We start from the raw sequence: 24,288 nt of genomic DNA, 5'->3' as shown, positions 1-24,288 counted from the left end.
GGGCCGAATGGCCTACTCCTGCACTTAATTTCAATGGTTCTATGTTTCCCTCTCCGCACCCCTCTCCCACCCATCCCTCTCTCCCCCACCCCCCTTCCCTCTCTACGCCACCCCCTTCCTCCTACCCCTCTGTCCCTCTTCCATCACTCCCCCTACCCCTCTCCACCTCCCTCCCCACTCTTTCCCCTCTCTCCCCCACCCCTCTCCCCCTCCCTCCCTCCTTCCCTACCTCCCCATCCTCCCCCTCCACCACATCTATCTCCCCATCCCCCTCTCTCACCCCCTACCCCGCTCTCCTTTCCCTCCCAAATCTGTCCCATTTCATCCACCTCCTCTCCCCTCCCTCCCCTCTTCACCTCCCCCCTCCCTCCCCCCACCTGTGTGTTTGGGGGTTGGTTAATATGAGTTTGATGCCGCAGCCCCCCCTCCCCCCCCCCCCCCTGCAAAACGCCGTTGGGGAAACAGACCCAACGGGTCTGCACTTGGTCTAGTTAATATATGAAACTCTCGCCCCATCCGTCCGACATCCGTCCGGCTGCCTTTCGATTCGTTCCCGCCGTGCGATGTCACAATGCCCGATGCTCGCAGATGTCCAATCGCAATGCCCGACGCTCGCAGACGTCCAATCTGAATGGATCCATTTACATGTACGGCTTCCGGCCGCATTTCTTCCTTTGATTCCCTGCAACTCCGAAACCAGACGCAGTATCGCCGACATCTTTTCCATTTCGGTAGAGATTTCACTTTTCTTTCTAAGTATCCGCACGTCATTACATTCCATCGTGTTTAAGTACACGTTTTTAATCAAATCCTTCCCCCCCCCCCAATATTTCAAAACTAAACTGGCTTCTCACCCATAGAATCAGCACCAGCCCCAGCCCCTGCTGAACGTTCCATCGTGTGATGTCACAATGCCCAATGTTCACATATGTCCAATCGGAATGGATTCATTTACATATGCCTATGCAGGAGCCCCAGCCAATGGTGAACGTTCCATCGTGTGATGTCACAATGCCCAATGCTCAAAGACATCGTTGCCATAGAGAGGGAGTACAGAGAAGGTTCACCAGACTGATTCCTGGGATGTCAGGATTTTCATATGAGGAAAGACTGGATTGACTCGCCTTGTACTCGCTAGATTTTAGAAGATTAAGGGGGTATCTTATAGAAACGTATAAAATTCTTAAGGGGTTGGACGGGCTAGATGCAGAAAGATTGTTCCTGATGTTGGGGAAGACCAGAACAAGGGGTCAAAGTTTAAGGATAAGGGGGAAAGCAGAATCGCCGACATCTTTTCCATTTCGGTAGAGATTTCACTTTTCTTTCAAAGTATCCGCTCCTCATTACATTTCGTCGCGTTTAAGTGCACGTTTTTAATCAAATCCTTCTCCCCCCCCCCCAATATTTCAAAAATAAACTGGCTTCTCACCCATAGAAGCAGCACCAGCCCCAGCCCCTGGTGAACGTTCCATCGTGTGATGTCACAATGCCCGATGCTCACAGATGTCCAATCGGAATGGATTCATTTACATATGCCTTTGCAGGAGCACAAGCACTTGGTGAACGTTCCATTGTGTGATGTCACAATGCCCAATGTTCAAATACATTGTTGCCATAGAGGGAGTACAGACAAGGTTCACCAGACTGATTTCTGGGATGTCAGGACTTTCATATGACGAAAGACTGGATAGACTCGGCTTGTACATGCTAGAATTTATAAGATTGAGGGGGTATCTTATAGAAACGTACAAAATTCTTAAGGGGTTGGACAGGCTAGATGCAGGAAGATTGTTCCAGATGTTGGGGAAGTCCAGAACAAGGGGTCACAGTTTAAGGATAAGTGGTAAATCTTTTAGGACCGAGATGAGAAAAACATTTTTCACACAGAGAGTGGTGAATCTCTGGAATTCACTGGCACAGAAGGTAGTTGAGGCCTGTGCATTGGCTGTATTTAAGAGGGAGTTAGATGTGGCCCTTGTGGCTAAAGGGATCAGGGGGTATGGAGAGAAGGCAGGTACAGGATACTGAGTTGGATGATCAGCCACGATCATATTGAATGGTGGTGCAGGCTCGAAGTGCCGAATGGCCTACTCCTGCACTTTTTTTAAATTTCAATGGTTCTATGTTTCCCTCTCCTTACCCCTCTCCCTCTCCCACCCATCCCTCTCTCCCCCACCTCCCTTCCCTCTCTACACCACCCTCTTCCCTCTCTCCACCCGCCCCCTTCCTGCTACCCCATCTGTCCCTCTTCCATCACTCCCCCTACCCCTCTCCACCTCCCTCCCCACTCTTCCACCTCTCCCCCTTCCCCCTCCACTCTCCCTCCCCACTCTTTCCCCTCTCTCCCCCACCCCTCTCCCCCTCCCTCCCTCCTCCCCTACCTCCCCCTCCCCCACATCTCTCTCCCCATCCCCCTCTCTCACCCCCTACCCCGCTCTCCTTTCCCTCATAAATCTGTCCCGTTTCCTCCACCTCCTCTCCCCTCCCTCCCCTCTTCACATCCCCCCTCCCCCCACCTGTGTGTTTGGGGGGTGGTTAATGTGAGTTTGATGTCGCAGCCCCCCCTCCCCCCCCCCGCAAAACGCCGTTGGGGAAACAGACCCAACGGGTCTGCACTTGGTCTAGTTATACTTATAAAACTCTGATCTTGGACGTGTGTGTGTGTATGATGTTCGTGTGCGTTTCCCATCTCTTCGAAAACACGACGCACTAATGGTGAAATGTTTACATATACCGATAGAGATTTATGCCGTGGTCAAAAATCACCACCTGAAAATTTCTTGCATTATTTCTCGAGTTATTTATGAAAATGTTCACAAATGTGCAGAAACTTGGAAAAAATAACTGCTTTTCCCCTGTGTTTACAGCTGTGACGTCACAATGGGATTGTAGGCCTGCTCGCAACATTGTTGCTATCTAAGTACTCTGAGTTCTGCTCGCTCCAGCAAGTGCAAATACATTTTTTTTTAAAGTCACAGTACACTGAGTTCTGATGGCTAGCATGTGCAAATACATTTTTTTTTAAAGTCACAGTACACTGAGTTCTGCTAGCTAGCAAGTGCAAATGCATTTTTTAAAAAAGTTTAATAATGACGGAGTCCCAGCGCAGTTGTCGGCTATCGGTGAGTGGTGGAATATTGCATTGGGGAACGGGTTTCGTTGAGGGAACAGGCCTCCCGTGGGGGCTATGGGTGAGTGGTGGAATATTGCGTTGGGGAACGGGTTGCGTTGGGGGACCAGGCCTTCCGTGTGACAGGGGCCCAACTTGTCCCACTTGGTCTAGTTGTCTATAATGCTGTTCAGTAAACCATGATCTGAGTGACTTTCATAAATAGGATTGTGGTGACTCATGCTGTTGCAATACTAGTAAATGTCTTGATTTAATCAGTCTCCTTTAGGCTTAATTTTAGTTCAGGCTAAGTCTGTATTACTCTTGAGCCACTGCTTTTCCAAAGTCATTCCGAATTTTTGCCCATTATTAATTTCCAAACCTCTAAAGATGAAAACTCATTCAATTATCAATGTTATTTTATTTATTTATCACTGATCTATTCCGTTTATATCTAGAAAGCCAAGACTTGAGGTTAAATATTTCAATCCCTTCCTGCAATGTTCTAATTTTAACAGATTTAAGCAGCTTGTTTTCCAGCATTATAAAATCTTGAAATAAACAAAATGAATTTGGAATGTCAACATTTGGAGTCTCAAATATAAATTAAACTGGTTATAGTCCATTTGCTTTTATGTGTTCAGCTGTCTGAAATTACAAGAAATACATTTCATCTGGAGAATGTTAAGTAAAAGTCCTTATTTTGGGGGGAAAAACAACATTGTCTTTTTTCAGATTAATGCTTTTTTACAAGGGGTATTAAGTTATTCATCAAGAAGACATTTTTAGTAATCATATTTCAACATCTCTTATTCATCCCCATTTTTTATTAGGTGGAACTTGAAAGGAAATTGGATTCAGCCACCAAATCCAAACTGCATTATAAGCAACAGTGGGGACGTGCCTTGAAAGAGTTGGCTCGCTTGAAACAGGTAACAGGCCTATTATTTATTTCAATGGTGATAAACGTGATCATTTGAGTACCATACTTGAAACCAAAATGACCACCTTATATGAAAAGTTGCATCTTTGTATGTTAACTTATGGATTCATTAAAGATGAACAGTTAACCTCTTCTTTATTCTGTTAAACAGAATCTGTTTTTCTCTTCATATTATGGTTTCACATAAATTAAACTGTAAAATAATTCATACTGAAATAATTTTAAGTTCAGTTTTCAACTGCTGCCATAAGAAATTACTAATAATAGTGATTTTCAGGCTTCAGCATTTAATAGGGAGTTTTGTTGATGCTGACTGGCAGCTTACATCTTGCAGAGGCTAAATCACTTTAGAATAAGCGTACACTAATACAATTTCTGGAAATAAACCTTAATATAATTTTTTTTGTCTCGCAAATCTAAGGGAAACAATATTTTGTTTGAATGCTTTTATTTCTTGACCAAAGTTTTATGCCTTTCATTCATTGAGTTACTTAGGGTTATTTTTAGGACACCATAACATTGATATCAAATATGGTGGGTGCATTTAAACATGTTAGTAATGGTTTTATATGTTTTGTTTCTACTAAGTAAAGCAAAATGTATAGTAATGGGTCAGTGGGGCTATACTACACAGCATCAATATTTACCCATGGTGAATAAACAAATCCTTTCATTATCTCTCCTAATGCTGCTCGTGGGTTCTTAATGCAAATTGAGATCAAAGGTTGACCATATTGGCTCATCCAAGGTTCAGCAGGCAGTGAAGAAAGCACATGGCATGTTGGCCTTCATAGCAAGAGGATTTGAGTATTGGAACAAGGAGGTCCTACTGCAGTTGAACAAGGCCCTGGTGAGACCACACCTGAAGTATTGTGTGCAGTCTTGGTCTCCTAAATTGAGGAAGGACATTCTTGCTATTGAGGGAGTGCAGTGGAGGTTCACCAGGTTAATTCCCACGATGGCGAGACTGACATATGATCAAAGAATGGATCGACTGGGCTTATATTCACTGAAATTTAGAAGAATGAGAGGGGATCTTATAGAAACATAAAATTCTTAAAGTATTGGTCAGGCTAGATGCAGGAAAAATGGTCCCCATGTTGGGGGAGTCCAGGACCAGGGGTCACCGTTTAAGATTGAGGGGTAGGCCATTTAGGATTGAGATGAGGAAAAACATTTTCACCTAGAGAGTTGTGAATCTGTGGAATTTTCTGCCACAGAAGGCAGAGGCAAATTCACTGGATGTACTCTCCACTGAGGCAGATTCACTGGATTTATTCAAGAGTTAGATATAGCTCTTAGGGCTAACGGTATCAAGGGATATGGGGAAAAAGCAGGAACGGGGTACTGATTCTGGATGATCAGCCATGATCATATTGAATGGCGGTGCTGGTGCACTTACTCTCTATGTTTCTATTTAACAGCCCTCCTATTTTCTCTATTATTGAGTGATAGGTTTCTTGTGTGCAGAAAGGACACGTGAAATGCTGAAGGATGAATGATGGAAATAGAGAATGTGTTTTTGTATTTCAGCGTTAATTTGCCACCAGGCATCATAAAGGCAGTGGGATGCTTTACTGTAATGTGCCTCGCAAAATATGAAATGGCTGATGGGGGCACAGAATTGGTCCACCGATAATATTTTTTATCATTAATGACACAATTAGTCATCATTTACCACTGTAATTAGTGGTTTAAGCATTTTTTGTTTAGTTTTTACTTTTAAGTTTGTGTGTTGCCTCTAACAAAGTTCACATGGGGATAGAACAACATCAGAACTGTGTAGGAAGGAACTGCAGATGTTGTTTTACGCCAAAGACAGACACAAAATGCTAGACAGGCAGCATCTCTGGAGAGAAGGAATGGATGGCGGTTCGGGTCAAGACCCTTTTTCAGTCTGTCAGGGGCAAGGGAGATTGGATATATGTGGATGGATAAGGTGTGAAAAGGACAGATCAAAGCAGACTGGACCATTGTTAGCAATGGTGAAGGTGGCAATGAGGTATACAATCAACAAAATGAATCAGGAGGAGTATGAAGCTAGTCAAAGAACTAGGGTGGGGGAGGAATGGAGATTCCATATTAGTGTGTTAGTACGATATATATATATATATATAATGTGTGTGTGTTACCACAGATTATGCATGCTGCACATTCCTTATGTCACTCACACTGCTGATCCGCCCACAGGCTTGATAGTGAGTTCACTCTCTCTCTCTAGTTAGACTAGCTGAATGCATGGAGACGAAAGCACCTAGTGTTTCCTCCGCAGAGTTGCTAATAAAAGACTGGATTCTAATCACTATGTGTGAGTCTGATCATTTCATCGGTGTCAGAAATTTCGGACCCTCTCCTCACCTAGTTGGTTTACGTTTATTTTAGTTTGTTTTTTTGTTCAGTTTGTGGTTTTACAATAGCTGCTTCTCTTCACAAGCCTGAGCCTTTAGTGTTTGATGGTGACCTCGCCGTAATGTTGGCGCATCTTTGAAGAGGATTTCACTGTGTATGTTCATGCGGCGCACGCTGCCGCGGCTCCAGATATTAATGCCTCTATACTCCTCAACCTGGCCGGTACAGAGGCCACTCGATATGCTAGAAGATTTCATTAGGCCCCGGCACAGTTCAATGCTGCGGGCATCCAGATTGTTCCGGCTGAATCTATTCAAGACCCTGAGTGCCTACTTAACAAGTTCAGACAACTATGTGAGTTCTGCATTAATCTTGTGATGGAGCGCCATAATTTTTTTTTGCACAGCCAAAGGCAGGGTGAACCTGTCGAACCGTACATCAGTTCTTTGAATCACATCGCCAGTCGATGCGAGTTTGACAATTTGTGCGATAGTCTGATACGAGACAGACTGGCTTATGGAATTCTCATTGATGAACTTCTATGTGATGCTGATCTCACTCTGGAGTGCTGAAAATCGCCGTAATATTTCAGAAGTGACAGATTCTCACACCATATCTTTGCGGCAGTGTCCCCATTCTGCCTATAATGTTAATGTTGTCGGCACGGTTTATCAAGCCCAATGCCAGTTTTCACAGGTGCCCGATAGATCTGGTGTTGTTCATTAATAATTGTGTGAACTGTGGAGGTTCGCATGCAGGCATTCGTGAACATTGCCCTGCTTATGGAAAACGTTGCCACTTCTGTAAAGCACTTCATTCGTTGTTGCCATTTGCATGGAAACAGAATACAGACAAAGCAATCTGTCCACCTGCTCCAACATGAAGGCTTGGATCCACAGCCTTCCCATGCGGCTCCCATTAAGCTTCTCTGACTAATGAGGACATACTGCCTGCTAACGAGAGACTGGATATCAACATACATTCCTTGTTGGATTTGTTTCGTAAACATCAAGATCCCATGGCCACTCTCACAACGGAATTAATGTTATTGTTAAACTCAAGATTGGAGCTCGTTGCAACGTTTTATGCTTTTCTGAACTTAATAGAAAATACGAGGTAATCAATCACATGGCCGCCACACTACTTCCATTTGCAGGTGGCACAGTGCTCCCTGTCGGTCAAGTCGAGCTACGATGCTATCTTGATTCACGTGTCTGCAGCCTGGGCTTCGTTATTGTCCGAGAAAAAGTGCCTTCTCTGCTAGGCATTGATGCTTGTAACAACCTGGGTCCGGTCACCTTCAGTACATCTGTCTATCAATTGTCTGCTACATGTGGCTTCACTTAATAAATCCTGATACAATACAAAAGTCTGTTTGACTGACCCCGAGGTACTCCCAGTTGTTCGTCCGGCATACCGTATTCCCCATGCTATGCGGCACCATGTGCAAGGTGAACTCGACAGAATGGTTACTATGGGTGTGATTACCCCCATCGCTGACCCATTGGAATAGGTCTCGTCCGAGGTCTTAGCAACAAAAAAGAATAAGGAAGAAATACGGATTTGTATCAATCCTAAAGATTTTAACACTGCCATTAAACGGCCACACTATCCCATGCGCACGGTGGAAGAAATTGCAGCATAGCTACGCAAGGCAAATGTATTCACAGTGCTAGATGCCAAGAGTTCATTCTGGCAGATTTCCCTGGATCACAACCCGAGCCACATTGCCTGTGGCGAAACAGGCATTGGTACCGCATGTGTTCCCACCATCCGAAGTCCAGTCCAGACTACAACAAAAGCGCAACATTCAGAACGGGTGCTAGGCGAGGGACAGGTGGTGCATCTGCAAACCGATAAAGGTCACGACCGCCTCGGTGTAATTTCTGGAACTGCCTCCGAGTCACGTTTATACTTGGTCAATGCCGATGGCGGCACCTACAGACGTTATAGGTAACGTATCCTGCCTGTGAATGAGTCAGCACCACCTCCGTACTATCCTGACCGCACAAGCGTACTTCCATCCACATCCAGCGTTATCGTCCCGACTGCACCAGCACGACAACCTGTTTCTGATCTGGTTACTTCGCCTACGGCCATGCCGCCTCCACCTGTGCTAAAGTCTCCTGTTTCGTCACCGGGAATGCCGTTTCAATCTCCAACACCTACTTCTCCACCGATCGTGTCCCCAGTGACATGAAGGCAATGCAGGACTGTACCGTACGTGTGCAGGTCGTGTTTGTAAGCCCACCGTAAAGTACCCGGGCTACGTTTGAACTTCCTTCAGTTTATTGACATATACTATATGTGCTCTGCATAATCAGTAGTTTTACATTTGCATTTAATTCTTTAAGAGGGAGGATGTAGATTAGTGTGTTAGTACTATATATATATATATCACACAGATTATGCATGCTGCACATTCCTTATGTCACTCATACTGCTGATCCGCCCCAGTGAATTCTCTCTCTCTCTCTAGTTAGACTAGTTGAATGCATGGAGACGAAAGCACCTAGTGTTTCCTCCGCAGAGTTGCTAATAAAAGACTGGATTCTAATCACTATGTGTGAGTGTTTATGAATGATCCACGACAACACACATAGTGAAAGATAAATCTTTATTCCATCAGTAATCAAGAACATTTAAACTGCCAGCCATTCATATCCAGCTCGGCGTGGCTTATGAGAGCCGGCTGACCTTGGTAGTGTAAAGCTGTGTAGTACCGTAATACCATGTAATGGGTGGAATACATATATTTGTAGTGCAGATTATAAATGGCAAGGATTAATAAGGGTTAATCTACATCCTTCCTCTTAAAGAAGCAAAGCATATATAGAGTGGTTGGAGTATATATTGTAAAACACCAGTATAAGGTGTGTGCATTTCTTATTTTACTTATACATACTTGTGCATATGTGAGCACATAAAACAAAACGGGTCATGCACAGTTCAAGTATAACCGGTGAATTTTCCAATCAGCAGGTTTGGCTTGCAGACATGACCTGCATGTGTACAGTAGTACCCCTTGTGCACCTCATCCTTCTCTGAGGGAGCAAGTCCCTTATCGGGTGAACACAGATGAGAAGACATAGGTGGAGATGGGGGATCCGGGGAAGGCAGGCATGGGGCTGGCACCGGTAGAGGAATCGCTGGAGTGGCATTCGTGGAGCGTGAGGGAAGACTGGCAGGCTGGTTGGTCCGGGTAAGGATGTGGAGATTCCGGTTCATTAACCGGGAGGAGGTATTGGCGGGTGCGTCGATAGATGACATTGTCAATACTAACCAGGTACGAGCGTGGCTCTGCGGTTGACCCCAGAATGACTACGAGGCGGACAACCTGTCCCTTGTTGAGCGGTTGAAACGGAGAACTGCTTTTACACCATAACGGAGAACAGGTCTGACACCATGTTTGTGAATGATCCATGACAACACACATAGTGAAAGATCAATCTTTATTCCATAAGTAATCCAGAACATTTAAACTGCCAGCCATTCATATCCAGCTCGGTGTGGCTTGTGAGAGCCGGCTGACCTTGTTAGTGTAAAGCTTTGTAGTACTGTAATACCATGTAATGGGTGGCATGCATATATGTGTAGTGGAGATTATAAATGGCATGGATTAATAAGGGTTAATCTACAGTGAGTCTGATCATTTCAACAGAGATAGAGAGTAACTTGAAGTTAGAGAAATCAATATTCATGCTGCTGGGTTGTAAGCGAAATACAAGGTGCTGTTCCTCTAATTTGCATTGGACCTCGCTCTGACAGTGGAGGAGGCCTAGGACAGAAACGTCAATATGGGAATGGGAGGGGGAGTTCTAGTGTTTAGCAACCGGGATATCAGGTTGGCTAAAGCGGACTGAGCCGACGTGTTCAGTGAAACGATCGCCAAGCCTGCGCTTGGTCTCGCCGATATAGGCGTCCACACCTGAAGCACCTGATGACTTTGGAAGAGGTGCAAGTAAACCTTTGCCTCACCTGAAAGGACTTGGATGGAGTCGAGGGAAGAGGTATAGGGATACTGGAGTGACCCATAGGAAGCTGGAGTGATAATACTCTGGAATTGCTTTTAACAAAGTGTGCATGGTAGGCTGCTTAGAAGGTTAAGTGATACAGGAGCTGAGGGATATTAGCAAACTGGAACCAAAATTGGCTTCATGATGAGAGGCAGAGGACAGTGGTGGATGTGTGTTTTTCTGACTGGATATTTACAACAAGTGGCGCACTGCAGGGTTTTGTGCTGGGACCTATATTTGCAATGTATCTCAATGACTTGAATAAGAATGTAGGTGGTGTGATTAGTATGTTTGCAGATGACACAAATTGGTGGAGTCGTAGATTGTGAAGAAAGTTATCTAATGCCCCTGTCCCACTTTGGAAACCTGAACGGAAACCTCTGGAGACCTTGCGCCCCACCCAAGGTTTCCGTGAGGTTCCCGGAGGTTCCGTTCAGGTTTCCTAAGTGGGACAGGGGCATAAGGATGCAGCAGAACATCAGGTGGAAAATTAGGTAGAGTGGTGGCTGATGGAATTTAAACCAGGCAGTTAAAGTAATGCATTTTTAGAGGTCAAATTGGGGTGGAACATTGCAACCTTCACCCTGTTTCGGTTAATGCAATCAACTCGACGTGCACAAACGGAAGATCAAATAGAACAAGTTGTCCAACAACTTCAGGCTGTGCACTCCACACGAAAGAAGAAGAAGAGATCAAATTGTGGTAGGACAAGGAGTAAATGGCAGGGACCTTCCGAGCACTGATGGACAAATAGATTTTAATATTATTAAACTTACATCAACAAGAAAAAAATTCCTCTCCATTCTGTTGCTACTGTGAAACAGTGCATCCCAATTGTAAAGATTTTTGACAAAGGACACTTATTGTCACATACATCAATTGGTGCAGTGAAATTTGAGTTACCACGCAGCACACAAATAAGATACACACAACACTATAGAATTTAACATAAAAACATCCCCCCACAGCAGAATCAATGTTTCCCACTGTGAGGGAAGGCAACAAAGTCCAGTTATCTTCCTCCCGTTCACCCTATTGAGGCCTCCGCAGTTGCCGTAACGGCGGCGTGATGTTTCAGGCCCTCTCGCCAGGATGATGGAGCTCCAGCGTCGGAACGGAGAACACTCTCAGTGACTTGGAGTTTCCGAATCGGCCGCTTCCTACCGGACACCGCTGCTCCCGAAGCCGAGCTGGGCAGAGATTCAACGCTGGCGACCCCGGCAAGGATCCCAGGCTCCGCGATGTTAAAGTCAGCGCCGCCCGCGGCTGGATGCTCCACAGACTACAGCTCCACGGTGTTAAAGTCGGCAGGCCCCCAGAGCTCCAACACAGCGATCCCGGTAAGGCATCGCTCGCTCCGTGATGGTAATTCAGTGCTGCGCCGCTGCTGAAGATCTGGCCGGTCTCCGGCAGGAAAGGCCGCGCCAATCCAGATCGTAGGCTGCGAGGAGGGGGCGAAGATTCGGCTCGGAGGAAAGACGCATCCTCGATCAGGTAGTGACTGAGAAAAACAGTTTCCCCCTTCCCCACCCCAACCCCCACATAAAAAAGACTAGAAGACCTCCAAAACAAAACTTTTAAACAGACTAAAATTTTTTAAAAGGATGAAAGGACGAACAGCTGCTGGCGAGGCTGCCACACTCGATGGTGCCACCTGGATGGGATCCTGAAAAACATGGTTGGTTTCCCAGCAGGGCAGATGTTGATGAAGAATTTCACCATGTTCAGTAACAGCACAATTTTGCTTGATTACGGACAAGTGTCAGCGTAGTAGTCGAGTTGCTGCCTTAAAGTGCCAGAGACCCAGGTTCGATCTTGACTGCGGGTGCTGTCCATACAGATTTTGTACGTTCTCCCCGTGACCGCTTGGGTTTTCTCTGGGTGCTCCGGTTTCCTCCCACATTCCAAAGAAGTTCAGGTTTGTTGGTTAATTGGCTTTGGTAAAAAAAGCAAATTGCCTTTGTATGTAGGAAAGCGCAACTGTACGGTGGGGGGGGGGGTGGGGTGGGGGGTGATCGCTGGTTGATGCAAACTCGGTTTTTGTGTAGTATTTCTGAAGTGTTGGGAGATTAAGACCTCAAACAGGGCTGAGAAGCAGGGATCTCTCCCCTTGTGCTTTTGTCATCTGGACCAGGCACCTCAATGCATTGGAATGATATAAATGTATCTCTGTACAATTGTCCAAAATCACTGGAAGTGTAATCACTCCAATGCACAGGTTATTGATTGGGGACGATCAGCCATGATCACAATGAATGGCGGTGCTGGCTCGAAGGGCCAAATGGCCTCCGCCTGCACCTATTTTCCATGTTTCTATGTCCCTGTACTTCCCCTGGCCAACGCCCCAACGTTGTGAACAACTTCTCTAGCCACAGGTGAGGTCCCAGAGGACTGGAGAGTAGCTAATGTTGTTCCTTTATTTAAGAAAGGAAGTGGAGAGATTCCTGGGAATTATAGGCTAGTGAACCTCATGTCAGTAGGGAAACTATTGGGGAGGATTCTTTGCGATAGGACTTAATCCCATTTTGAAGAGAATGGGTTAATTAGGGATCATCAGCATAGCTTTGTACTCGGCAGATCGTGTCTTGCTAACTTGATCAAGTTTTTTAAGGAGCTGACAAAGGTGATCTGAGAGGTAGGGTTGTTAATATTGTTTGCATGAATTTTAGTAAGGCATTTGATGAAGTCCCCCATGGTAGGCTGATCCAGAATGTGCTGCATGGGATTAATAGTGACTGATCATATGGATTCAGAACTGTCTTACTGATAGATGACAGAAGGTCGTGGTAGAAGGATGATATTCAGGCTGGACGTCCGTAACCATTGGAGTTCCGCAGGAATTTGTGCTGGATTAGACTTTATATGTAGAGAATGGAGTGATAAAGGTTATGTGTAGGTAGATTAGCAATGGTCTTGGCATCATGTTCGACAGACATTGTGGGCTGAAGAGTCTATTGCTGTGCTATACTGTTCTATGTTCAGAAGGAGTGCAATGTAGATCAACAATACTGGAGTGGAAGTAAGTAATCTCATTCCCCAGAGGCGTCCTAACAAGAATTTGACAATTTAGTTTGATATGCTAGCTGCAGGTCTCTCTCTCTCCACACAAGGTGTTTGTCTGTCGAGATTCTCTCATTCTTGTGTTTTAAATATATATACATTCAACTGACAAGGCAGCATCAACCTTATGTATTATGCAGTTGTTTAATATGTTATGGATCAAGAACTGGAAACTTGCATTTGCTGCAACATTTTAAGTATAACATGTAGTCAGCTACAGAAATCTCATTTAGTTTCAAGAGATTCATAAATCTTGCTTTAATTTTCTTTTGGAAAATAGTGTCAAAACATGACCCCAACAAACTTTAATATTTTTACAGAATTGTGGTGGGTCTGAAATCTCAGCCAGTAAATCCCAAATCTTTGTGTTCTGTCAAACATTTCCATAAACAATTATATGCAGGAGGAAGTATCAAAAGTTCCCTGTAAAATGTCCATGACAGTATCCAGCTGCTGCCTACACTGTGTAAGTTTTTTTTTATATTGTTTGCCAGAAGATCAATGTGAATACAGATTTGTTATTACCACGTCTTTGAATTCAGACCACCACTTTGAGCTGATGAAATTGTTTTAATTTTGTTTCTGCAGTCCATTTTCTATGTAAAAAAAACTTTTTAAAGAATGATTTAGCAGCGAGATGGATCCCTTCCTGACTGTAATTTCTCATAAACTGTTATAAATCACCCTGCATTTTTTTCACTCTGGCTATTTAAGCTAATGAATTTCTTGACAACATTTTTGGCCAAAGACTTTAAATATCTGGAAAAGGCACTTTTGTGGTTCATTCTTGATGTCATCCAGGTCTTCCAACCCACTTGTCAACTCAGGGTTATTTTCAGAAAACTGCACTTGAGCTTTTCAGCTTTTGACAGGGTGATTGCTAATGTCAGCATCAGTATGTAGTGGCTAGTGTTTGACCACGTTTCGTCTAGCTGCATATTAACAATTCTTCAGATTTATGGTTGACACTCCCATGTGAAGATGTTTATTTACGTGATGGAGATCTCTGAATGGCACCTGGAAGAGAGAGTTACTTAAGGCCGAGAGTCCTGTGCTTTGTGTTAATACTTTACAATCTTTTAACGCATTAATTTTTTTCAGCGCTTAGGGTTTGGACATTTCACTAGTTTATAATTATAAACAGGTGTCTTCTCGTATTAGTTGCATTATCACTATCTCTAGAATTGCTTGTATAAAAAAATTAAGTTTAACTTTTCGACTAACTTGGATGTTCTTACAGTGGTGGCGAACTTGAACAATTGAATATAGCGTGTATTTTTGATAATTGCTCGTTTCTCAGCTTCCCCCCCTGTCTAGTTTCAGTAAAAACACTGACTCAAGCACGAATTAACAAAATTTTATTTTAGCAAAAGCGCGTCACAGATCACACACTGTACCTATCCCACCGCGGGTTCGATCCCTGCGTCTATCTGTTCAAGCCCTCCAGGCCTCACGCAGACAGAGGCACTCCAGAAGGGTACGCGGTCCTGAGCGCTCTTCCAGAAGATCGACCCTGAGCCTCGTGATCACGGCCTTTTATATGTCCCGCACACCTGAGGGCCAAACCACACGGGGGTTATCTCTTAGATTAGATTAGATTAGATTTCCTTTATTGTCATTCAGACCTTTCGGTCTGAACGAAATGCTGTTGCCTGCAGCCATACATGTAATAATAACAACACACAATAAACACAAATTAACATCCACCACAGTGAGTTCACCAAACACCTCCTCACTGTGATGGAGGCAAAAGTCTTAGAGTTACTGTCTCTTCCCTCCTCTTCTCCCTCTGCGCCGAGGCGATACCCCACCGGGCGATGGTATCAGACCCGCGGTTCAAGCTCCGCGGCCCGGGGGTGGTCGAAGCTGCCGCCCTCCAGTCCAGCGGACGCAGCTGTTGCAACGGGAGCTCCGGAAAACAGGCACCAGCCTGTGACCTGCGAGCTCCCGACTATGTCGTCCACTGGCCCGTGGCCGAGCCCCGGATTCAGGTCGCCGCCGCCTCAGCCGCCGGAGCACCGTCTCCGCCCCGCACCGGGCTGCCCCCACGGGAGCGCCTTTCAGCCGGGAGCCGGTCCGCCCTCACCGGAGCGCCTTCCAGCCGGTAGCCAGGCCACCCACACGGCCACGGGAGCGCCTTCCAGCCGGGATCCAGGCCGCTCACACGGGAGCGCCTTCCAGCCGGTAGCCGTGCCGCCCGCATGGGAGTGTCTCAGCCCCGCGCCGTCCGCCCTCACCGGAGCGCCGAGTCGTGCCGCTGCCCGGATGTCGCCACAGCTCGAAGACGGCCAGCCTCGCGTTGGTGAGTCCTGGCTGAATCTACCTCCGGACCCTCGAGGTCGGTCGCAGGTTGGAGGCCGCCAGCTCCGCCATTAGGCCTCAGCGCAGACGGGGGAAGAGAAAGGGGATGCGACAAAAAAGTCGCATTCCCCCGAAGGGAGAGACAGAAAGCCCTGTTTCACCCCCCCCCCACACATAACATCACCTAATAACCAAAAAGATTTACTAAACTAGACAAAAAAACAACACAAAAAAGTAAAAACAGACAGACTGCAGGCGAGCCGCAGCCGTATCACAGCGCCGCCACTTCCGTTACCCAATTACAAATATCGATTAACCCCATACATAACAGACATTTTCCTAACCCAATGATACAACAGCTCCATACATTGTATTAAACAGAAAGCTCACAAAGGAAGCTAACAAGAATAAACATTGAAACGTGCCCTGGAAACCCAACAACTTCTCCAAGGCTCAACAGTTCAACCAATCATCAATTAACAGGATGGCCTTCGTGCAACAATATATATACTGTTTTACAATGCTTTTGCAGCGGTCCAATAGAAACGATGCATTTAATGTCAGTTTGCAAAATCATTATATGTTGTCAATTTAAGGGAAACATGGAGAACACCTGGACCATTTACCATTCTGCGTATCAGTCTGAACCTAGACTAGCTGACGCCAATTGAAGCCTATAAAGTTCAGCTGACAATGGTTAAGCAATTCTGATAAAAGCAGGGATCCTCCATTTTGTGATGTCTTTAATTTAGCCAATATTAACATTTTCACAGTGGGTTTTTGTTTGTAAATGTGTGGGGAAAAACATCGGCTGGTTTTTAGGCCAACATCCTTCTGATTAGAATTTTGCCACGACAGGCAGTTCAGCTTATAGCACGTGTTTTCATAATGCAAATTGGCTATGCACAATTAATGAATCAGGGAATACTATTTATATTCCAAGGACCAAATTGGTTATAACCATTTCAATTGGGATCCAGCGAACTACTTAAAAAGTTGCTTTGGAAATTGCCAAAAAGAAAACATTTGAGGGAGAAAAACTTTAGTCATTACCTCTCCACAGTAATAATATACTATAAAAGGGCACAAAGTGCTGGAGTAACTCAGCAGATCAGGCAGCATCTCTGGAGAACATGGATAGGTGATATTTTGGGTTGAAACTTGTTTGGACTGATTGTAGAGGGGGGGGGGGGGGGAGAAGAAATCTGGAAAGAGGACAGGCGGGACAAAGCCTGGCCGGTAATAGTCATATGGTCATAAGTAATCGTAGAATTAGGCCATTCGGCCCATCATGATTACTCCGCCATTTAATCATGGCTGATCTATCTCTCCCTCTTAACCCCATTCTCCTGCCTTCTCCCCATAACCTCTGACACCTGTACTAATCAAGGGGGAGAGTGGGGGGGGGGGTACGGTGGAGGGAGAGGGGTGGGGGGAGGGGGGGTGGGATGGGGTGGAGAGGGGGGAGGGAGGTGGATGTGGATGGGGGGAGGATAGGTGAGGGGTGGAGGGGAGAGAGAGGAGGGGGGAAGAAGGGGGAGAGTGGGGATTTCCTAGAGAGGGAGGGGGGCGGCAGAGAGGGAGGGGGGAAGAGAGGACGGGCCCTTTCCCCTCTCCCCTTTCCCCCCCCTCCCCTTTCCCCCCCTCCCCTTTCCCCCCCTCCCCTTTCCACCCCTCCCCTCTCCATCCCCCCCCTTCTCATCCCCCCTTTCCATCCACCCCTCCCTCTCCTCCCCCCCTTCCATCTCTCCCTCCACCCGCCCTCTCTCCCCCCCCCTCCACCCCCGGCCGTCATGGACCAGAGTGATGCCTGTAGCGATTTGAGGACTGTAAGAAACAGCGGGGGGCTGGCAGCACACTCACCAGCGTGACAGAAAAACGGGCGGGGGAGACGGAGAGGCGGTCGTCTCTTGTGACGGGCGCGACGGCGACTTTTCAACTGCGCTTGTCCGCGGCCGTACTGCAATAACGACTGCCGCCGCCATGTTGTTGAACTTCAAGAAGCCTAGCGGACTTGATGACGTGTTCATGGGCTTCAATCCAGAGCCCGTGTGGGGGGGGAGGGCAGCTGGGTCATGTAATTCGCAGCTCGTGACTGCGCATTAAAAAGTCTGCAGCTGGTTGTGAGGAGCAAAGACATTGTGACATAATCAGTTTGCTTCAGATTCAGTTAGATTTTAAAACAATTTTAGTAAAAAAAACTCTGGAAATACAGGTGCACAACCTTTTATCCGAAGATCCAAATAACGAAAACCTCCGAATAGCGGCCATTTTTTCGGTCCTTGAAGAAAGGTCCTTGAAAACGTTCACCGAGGGCGGCCCGCAGAGGTGACAGCGGAACCTCCGGTCGGTCCTCGAAGAAAGGGGAACTAAATCCCCATTCATAAAAGAGAAGGTGAGGGTATATTGCGCGGGAGGGTTAATAATTGACAATATGCTGCTGCCTGCCCGCTGAATTAAAAAGTTCCCACGGTAGACTCACGATATACAGTGTTTCGTGAGTCTTGCGTGGGAACTTTTTAACTCAGCGGGCAGGCAGCAGCAGATTGTCGCTCGCTTCAGTATCACCCCACCTACACCCCTCTGCTTCCCGGCCATGTGTGTGACCCCTTCCCTCCCCTCTCCAGCTCCCCGCCCATTGCACCGGCGCGGGGGCTTTGCACTGTCTTCACGTCGGCGATTGCAGCAGGACCGTGTCAGGACCAATTGGACACCGACCACCAGGCCCACCGCAAGCACGGAGATCCCAGAGACCCACAGCCAACAGCAGCCCAGCCCAGCCCCACTCCAACTACAGAGGAACCTGGGTTGCGGATGACGGGGCGCAGCTCGGGGCGTCGTAGGGGCCCATCAGGGAGCGGCCACTCAAAGCCACGGCAGGAGATGTAGGGCCCTGCCCCGGTCTTGATGTTGGAGCCCCCGGCGGGCGCTAGCAAGTCCGCGGCAATTTACAGCCGCTCCGGGCGTTGTAAGGCCCCCCTCCAGGTCACTCTCAACCTCTATGATGTTTGCTCTCAACCCAGTAATTCGGGCGGGAGAAGTCGCCGCTGCCGGTGCCCCGCAAAGCAGTCTCCCACCGGAGACCCGCGAGCTCCCGGTGTCACCATCCACCGGAGTCGGGTCGCAGCAGCGCGCCACCGCAGCTCTCCACGCTCCGAAGCTGGCTAGCTCCACGGAGGTAGCTCCGTAGGTCCACAGCTCCCACCGCCGCCCACCGACCCCCAGGCCCACTGCAAGCACGGAGATCCCAGAGACCCACAGCCAGCAGCAACTCCAGCCCAGCCCCGCTCCAACTCCAGAGGAACACGTAGGGGCAGAAGCTGATGGTGTGCAAGGTACGTCTTGTTCTTGGGGTGGCGGATGAGGGGGCACAGCTCGGGCTGTGGGCGAACTGCCACTTGTCGCTGTAGCGGCCAAAGATCATAGAGGAGCTCCTCTATGATCTTTGGTAGCGGCCCATCGGGGAGCGGATTCCTCTGGAGTTGGAGGGGGAGGGGGGTATTGTGCTGTTTGATCGCCCCCTGCTATCCCAGGGACAGGGAGACACAGCGGCTTTTTAGACTGGTGGGCAATCACTTCCAAAGTTCTGCCCACACAGTAAGTACACTTCTCCTACACTGTATTTCATACAAACATTTATTCTGCAAGAAAAAACGACATTGAAGACTCAAACTCGCGATCGAGTAACTGTCAGGATCAAGGCGCAAACTCGCGACCTTGCGGATATGAGCCGAGCACTCTACCACTGAGCCAGCCATTAAAATCTACGCTAAAAAATTTCCATTCCGAAGACCGACAAATTCTGAATTACGAAAAGTGTCTGGTCCCAAGGCTTTCGGATAAAAGGTTGTGCACCTGTAATGAATTAAATTTCCAGATGAGGGGATTTTTGAAATCATGAGGTAAATCTCTACCGGAATATGTAAAAATTAAACTGTCACAGTGTTTTGGAGGAGATGTGACCGACAAACAAACAAACGTACTAACAAAGAGAGTTTTAATAATTATTTGAATATGAATGATATGACATGTACCAGCAATTGAACATTGAAATTCTTACTTGCTGCAGCTTTACAGATCCATTAATCCAATGATGCATAAATATACAGCAATAACTAATGAAATAAATTAATCACTGATACTAGATAAATAGACCTGAGTAGTGTAAAAAACGAAGTCTGTAAACAACCAAAATAAAGTCCATAGTAGATCAGAGTTGCTGACGTGAGGTGATTAGAATTGTACATTGTTCAAGACTAGTAGCTGGGAAGAAGCGGTTCTTGAACCTGGGAGTCATGAATTTCCGTCTTGTCTACCTTCATCCCGATCATAGCAGCGAGATGAGAGCATTAGGTGAGGTGGGTCTTTGATATTAGCAGCTTTTCCCGCAGATCACTTCAATGGTTGGAGGTCATTAACCATGATGGGCCCGGCAATATCCACTACTTCTGCAGCCTCTTTTGTTCCTGGGCATTTGTGTTCCAAATCAGGATGTGACGCACGCAGTCAATATGCTTTCTACCGTACATTTGTGTAATCCAGTTCTTTAAAAGTTCAAAATTCATCTTTTTACCATGCAAAGGGAGCAATTCAGCTGGTTCAATTGGTTAGCCATTCAACTTTTGAACCTGCAAAACAATTAGTTAATTGTCTGTATTTTAATTTCTTTGGCTTAGCGTGAGCAAGAAAATGCCATGGCAAGACTTAAGAAACAACAACAAGAACTAGAACATATGAGGCTACGATATCTTGCAGCAGAGGAAAAGGAAGTGGTTAAAACAGAGCGGCAAGAATTGGAGGAGATTAGGAATGAATTGAACAGGTACCAGAGAAAAATTAGATGTGCAGTGTCTAATTAGACATCTTAGTTTTGGTTTAATAATATAAAATGTAAAAATTTTAACCATGCATGATATAAAGAAAAATTATACAATATCCAGAGGTTCTATTTTTAACTACAAAGAAATGTCCGTTTCTTTTTACCTTTCTGTTGTCTATTTTCTATTTGGTAATCTTTATTTTCATCCTGCATATTCAAACTTGCTTTTTTCTGTAACTGAAAGATAATTCTTCTGAAGTATCAGCTGTTTCACCTCAGATTTCTTGTATTTGCTTTTTCTGTCTTTTTTACATTTCCACTCCCCATAACATCGTTTTTCCATTCAAATCTTTGCAAGTTTTTGATTTAATTTATTTGATTTGATTTAATTTATTGTCATTGTCTTCAATTAAGAGACAATAAAATTATTTTTCCCTTACAGTCATACAAAAAAATAAAATTAAAAAAACACAAAAACACCGAACACAGTAGTCCACAACACAAACATCCCCTTGTATGGCATCCTTTATATTTAAACTGATCGGTAGTTCTCTCTCCAACCATTTTTTTTATTGAATGGGGGAGGGGAGGCTTACATTTGTAATCTTCCAAATTGCAGGAAATATTCCATATGTACGATAGAATTCTGGTGAACAACCCATTAGCATCCATTAGCTACAATTACTTCCTTTCGTACAAGTTGGTTAAGGTGGCAGACGATTTGGTCATAATGGCCTTTAACCAGCAGTTCAGACTTCAGTAGTTTTTTTCAGTTCTTCAGCTTGTTTCCAGCTTCTGTGCCTCTTACCTGAAATGTGGGAGCTAGAAATGCACATGAGGTCAGACACCAGCATGCCTGATTCCTGCCAGGGTGTTACACTCCAACTTGGAAAGGCTGGATACACTTGTCATCCAGCATCACAGCCTTTTGCCATAACTGCTTAGCTCAAGAAGTACACTCCCTTTCATTTGAATAAAAGGTTACGTTGTTTCTCTTGTATGTTGTTGTACTATTTTTTGTTTGCTTGTGCATGCATGTGTGTGTTTCTTCACTATCTCGGTGCACATGACAGTAATAAACCAGTACCAACATTTTTAATCTTTTTAATTATTGGAGTTCATTTAAAGTGACATTTAAAGTCAGAGACATTGAAAATTGTTCAAAGTAGGGGTGGTATTACTCTTTGCAAAAACAAAAATTGCCTTGCAATTCCTTCTGAACCTTGGCCCTCTCGCATTAAACTTGTGCCTTCTGTTATTTAACATTTCCACTTCTGAATAGCTACCCTTTCTTTGTCATAATCTTTTATACTTCACTCTGATCGCTCTGCAGCTTAAAATGCTTCATAGAAGACAATCCAAGTTTGTCCAACCTATCCTTGCAGTTAATACATTCAATCCAGGCAACAGTCTAGCGAACCATTTCTACACTATCTCAAGTCTCTGCTTCCTTCCTGTCGTGTAATGACCAGAAATGCTCCAAACATGCCATTTGTTTTACTTATCACCTATCTACTAGTGTTGCCGCTTTCAGGGAGCTACGTATTTGTACCCCAAGATCCCTCTGTTCATTTATGTTCCCAAGTCTCCATTTACTGTATATTTTACTTTTCCAATGGACCTCCCAAAATGCATAATTTTGCATTTTTTCCATCTGTCATTTATCTGCCCAAATTTACAACTGATCTATATCCTGCTTTTTTCTTGACAACCTTCCTCGCTGTCAACAACTGTGCTAATCATCTGCAAATTTACTGATTAGATCATCTACAATTTCATTAAATCATTGATATACATTAAACATTTCAAATGTATTTTTCAAACATCAGAGGTCCCAACACTGATCCTTGTGAAACACCACTGGCCCTGGCCGCAGACTCCAGTCAGAAAAACACATCTCTCCACTATTCTTTGTCTTCTATGACCAAGCCATTTTGGATCCTATTTACTAATTCATCATGGATCCCATGTAACATAATCTTCTGGAGCAGCCTACCATGAGAGACCTTGTCAAGTCTTATGTTGCTAAAGTCCATGTAGGCACATCCATTGCCCAACCCTCGTCAATCATCTTTGTCAAATCTTCAAACTGGAATGATATATTGTAGGATTATTGTATATGGGTGCTCTTTGGCCGGCTTGAACTCTGTTGATTAAAGGGCCTGTTTCTGTGCTAAATGTCTGACCTTTGACAGCAGCAGTCCTGAAAAGAACGTTAGCATGTTTTTGGTCAAAGATCAAAGAAAATATCAAGAGTTTAGGGTAAGACTCTATTTAAGGTAAGATTCTATTTGACGTTGCGTCCTCGCCTTGAAGGTATCTAAGCATAGTCACGCAGAGAATACCAGTCAGAATTAAATTCCGATTGCTGTTTTTTCAGAAAAATAGTCTTTGCTCATTGTTTGCATTGATTCATCAGGTTAAAACTGCAAGATGATAAAAAACAATCCTCAGTGCAGCGAAATCCTGTCAGTGGGGAAGAGGCTGGAGATCACGTTCAACGTCCAGATGAGGCCTTGGACAATTATCTCACTCGGCTCATCGAAGAGAGAGACACTTTGCTGAGGACAGGAGTATACACTCACGACGATCGGATTATCCGTGAACTTGACAGACAAATACGTGAAACTATGGTGAAGAGAGGTGGTCATACTTGAGGATGGTGGTGTGTCAGTAAAATCTTCGGATAGCAATTCCTAGGGTACCCACATTTATCCCTATAATTGCCTTAATGTGGTTTGCTAATTATTTCCCTTTGGTATAAAATTGTTATGAATATACCTATTATGAAGACTTCAATCTTCTGATATCACTGGTTTATTTTTTGACTTTTATAGAACTTTGTGTTTTTGAAAACATGTAATATTACTGAGCTAGAAAGTTTGTTTTATATGTACAGTGGTTTTGTACAGAGTGCTTTTTAATCTATCTGTAAATAGCTATATTTGGAAAATGTATTCAATTTCTTAATAAATTGTGAGTATTTTTCTTTCAACGGACCACTTCGCTGATAAAATCCTACCAATGTAATGTTGATAAATAACGTCACGAAGAACATTGTTCATAATAAAGACGACAGTTGAGCCAGCGAAAGCATTTATTTTAGAGCAGGACCGGAAAGTATGGAGATCATTTACAGAGCAGATTTGTTCTGGGGTAAACCGCAATAAATTCATAACCAAGGACTCCGAATCGGTGAACTTTTGCAACATTGAGATACTGGTATTTTTATTCTCCCTTTAACAGAACTAGATGAGTTCCCTCAAATTTCACTTTTTTTTATGGTAACCTCAGTTGGAACATAACATGTGTTCAAAAAGGAACTGGGTTTCGGCCCGAAACGTCGCCTATTTCCTTCGCTCCATAGATGCTGCTGCACCCGCTGAGTTTCCCCAGCAATTTTGTGTACCCTGGAACATAACATGCCTTGTTGATATGACTAACTGTCTTTTATCACATATTGTTTGTGTATCTAACATTTTTTTCTATCCCTGTGGCAGGAGTACCTTTTCAAAAAATCTGAGATTTTTATTTCTTTGAGACTTCATGGTCGTTTAATGTGCTACAATGAATGGCGTATTTCAGAGGTCCTGACAATTTAAGGGAATTTATTAAAATACTAGACTATACTAGACTAAGTGGGACCCGTTGGGTCCCAGCATCACACGGGAGGGCTGGTCAACAACGCAAT

General features: G+C 45.1%; 1 protein-coding gene and 1 long non-coding RNA gene across 2 annotated transcripts in view; both read left to right on the top strand.

Moving 5' to 3' along the window:
• The window catches only part of cep120 (centrosomal protein 120), a 110,535-nt gene extending 86,851 nt beyond the window's left edge, over positions 1-23,684 (top strand). The window contains exons 18-20 of the mRNA XM_033017511.1: positions 3,943-4,041; positions 20,455-20,600; positions 23,017-23,684. Of these exons, the coding sequence (XP_032873402.1) occupies positions 3,943-4,041; positions 20,455-20,600; positions 23,017-23,254 (483 nt within the window). The 3' untranslated portion in view covers positions 23,255-23,684. The remainder of the gene's footprint in view (positions 1-3,942; positions 4,042-20,454; positions 20,601-23,016) is intronic.
• On the top strand, positions 6,714-20,437 carry LOC116970885. The gene is made up of 3 exons (XR_004411343.1): positions 6,714-6,726; positions 16,552-16,554; positions 20,039-20,437. It is a non-coding gene; the product is annotated as an uncharacterized LOC116970885 (long non-coding RNA).
• Positions 23,685-24,288: the final 604 nt, after the last annotated feature.

This window comes from Amblyraja radiata, chromosome 3 (assembly GCF_010909765.2).
Source record: "Amblyraja radiata isolate CabotCenter1 chromosome 3, sAmbRad1.1.pri, whole genome shotgun sequence".
Taxonomy (NCBI): Eukaryota; Metazoa; Chordata; class Chondrichthyes; order Rajiformes; family Rajidae; genus Amblyraja; species Amblyraja radiata.
Note: the sequence above shows the minus strand (reverse complement) of the source record. Positions and strands in the feature narration are given on the sequence as shown.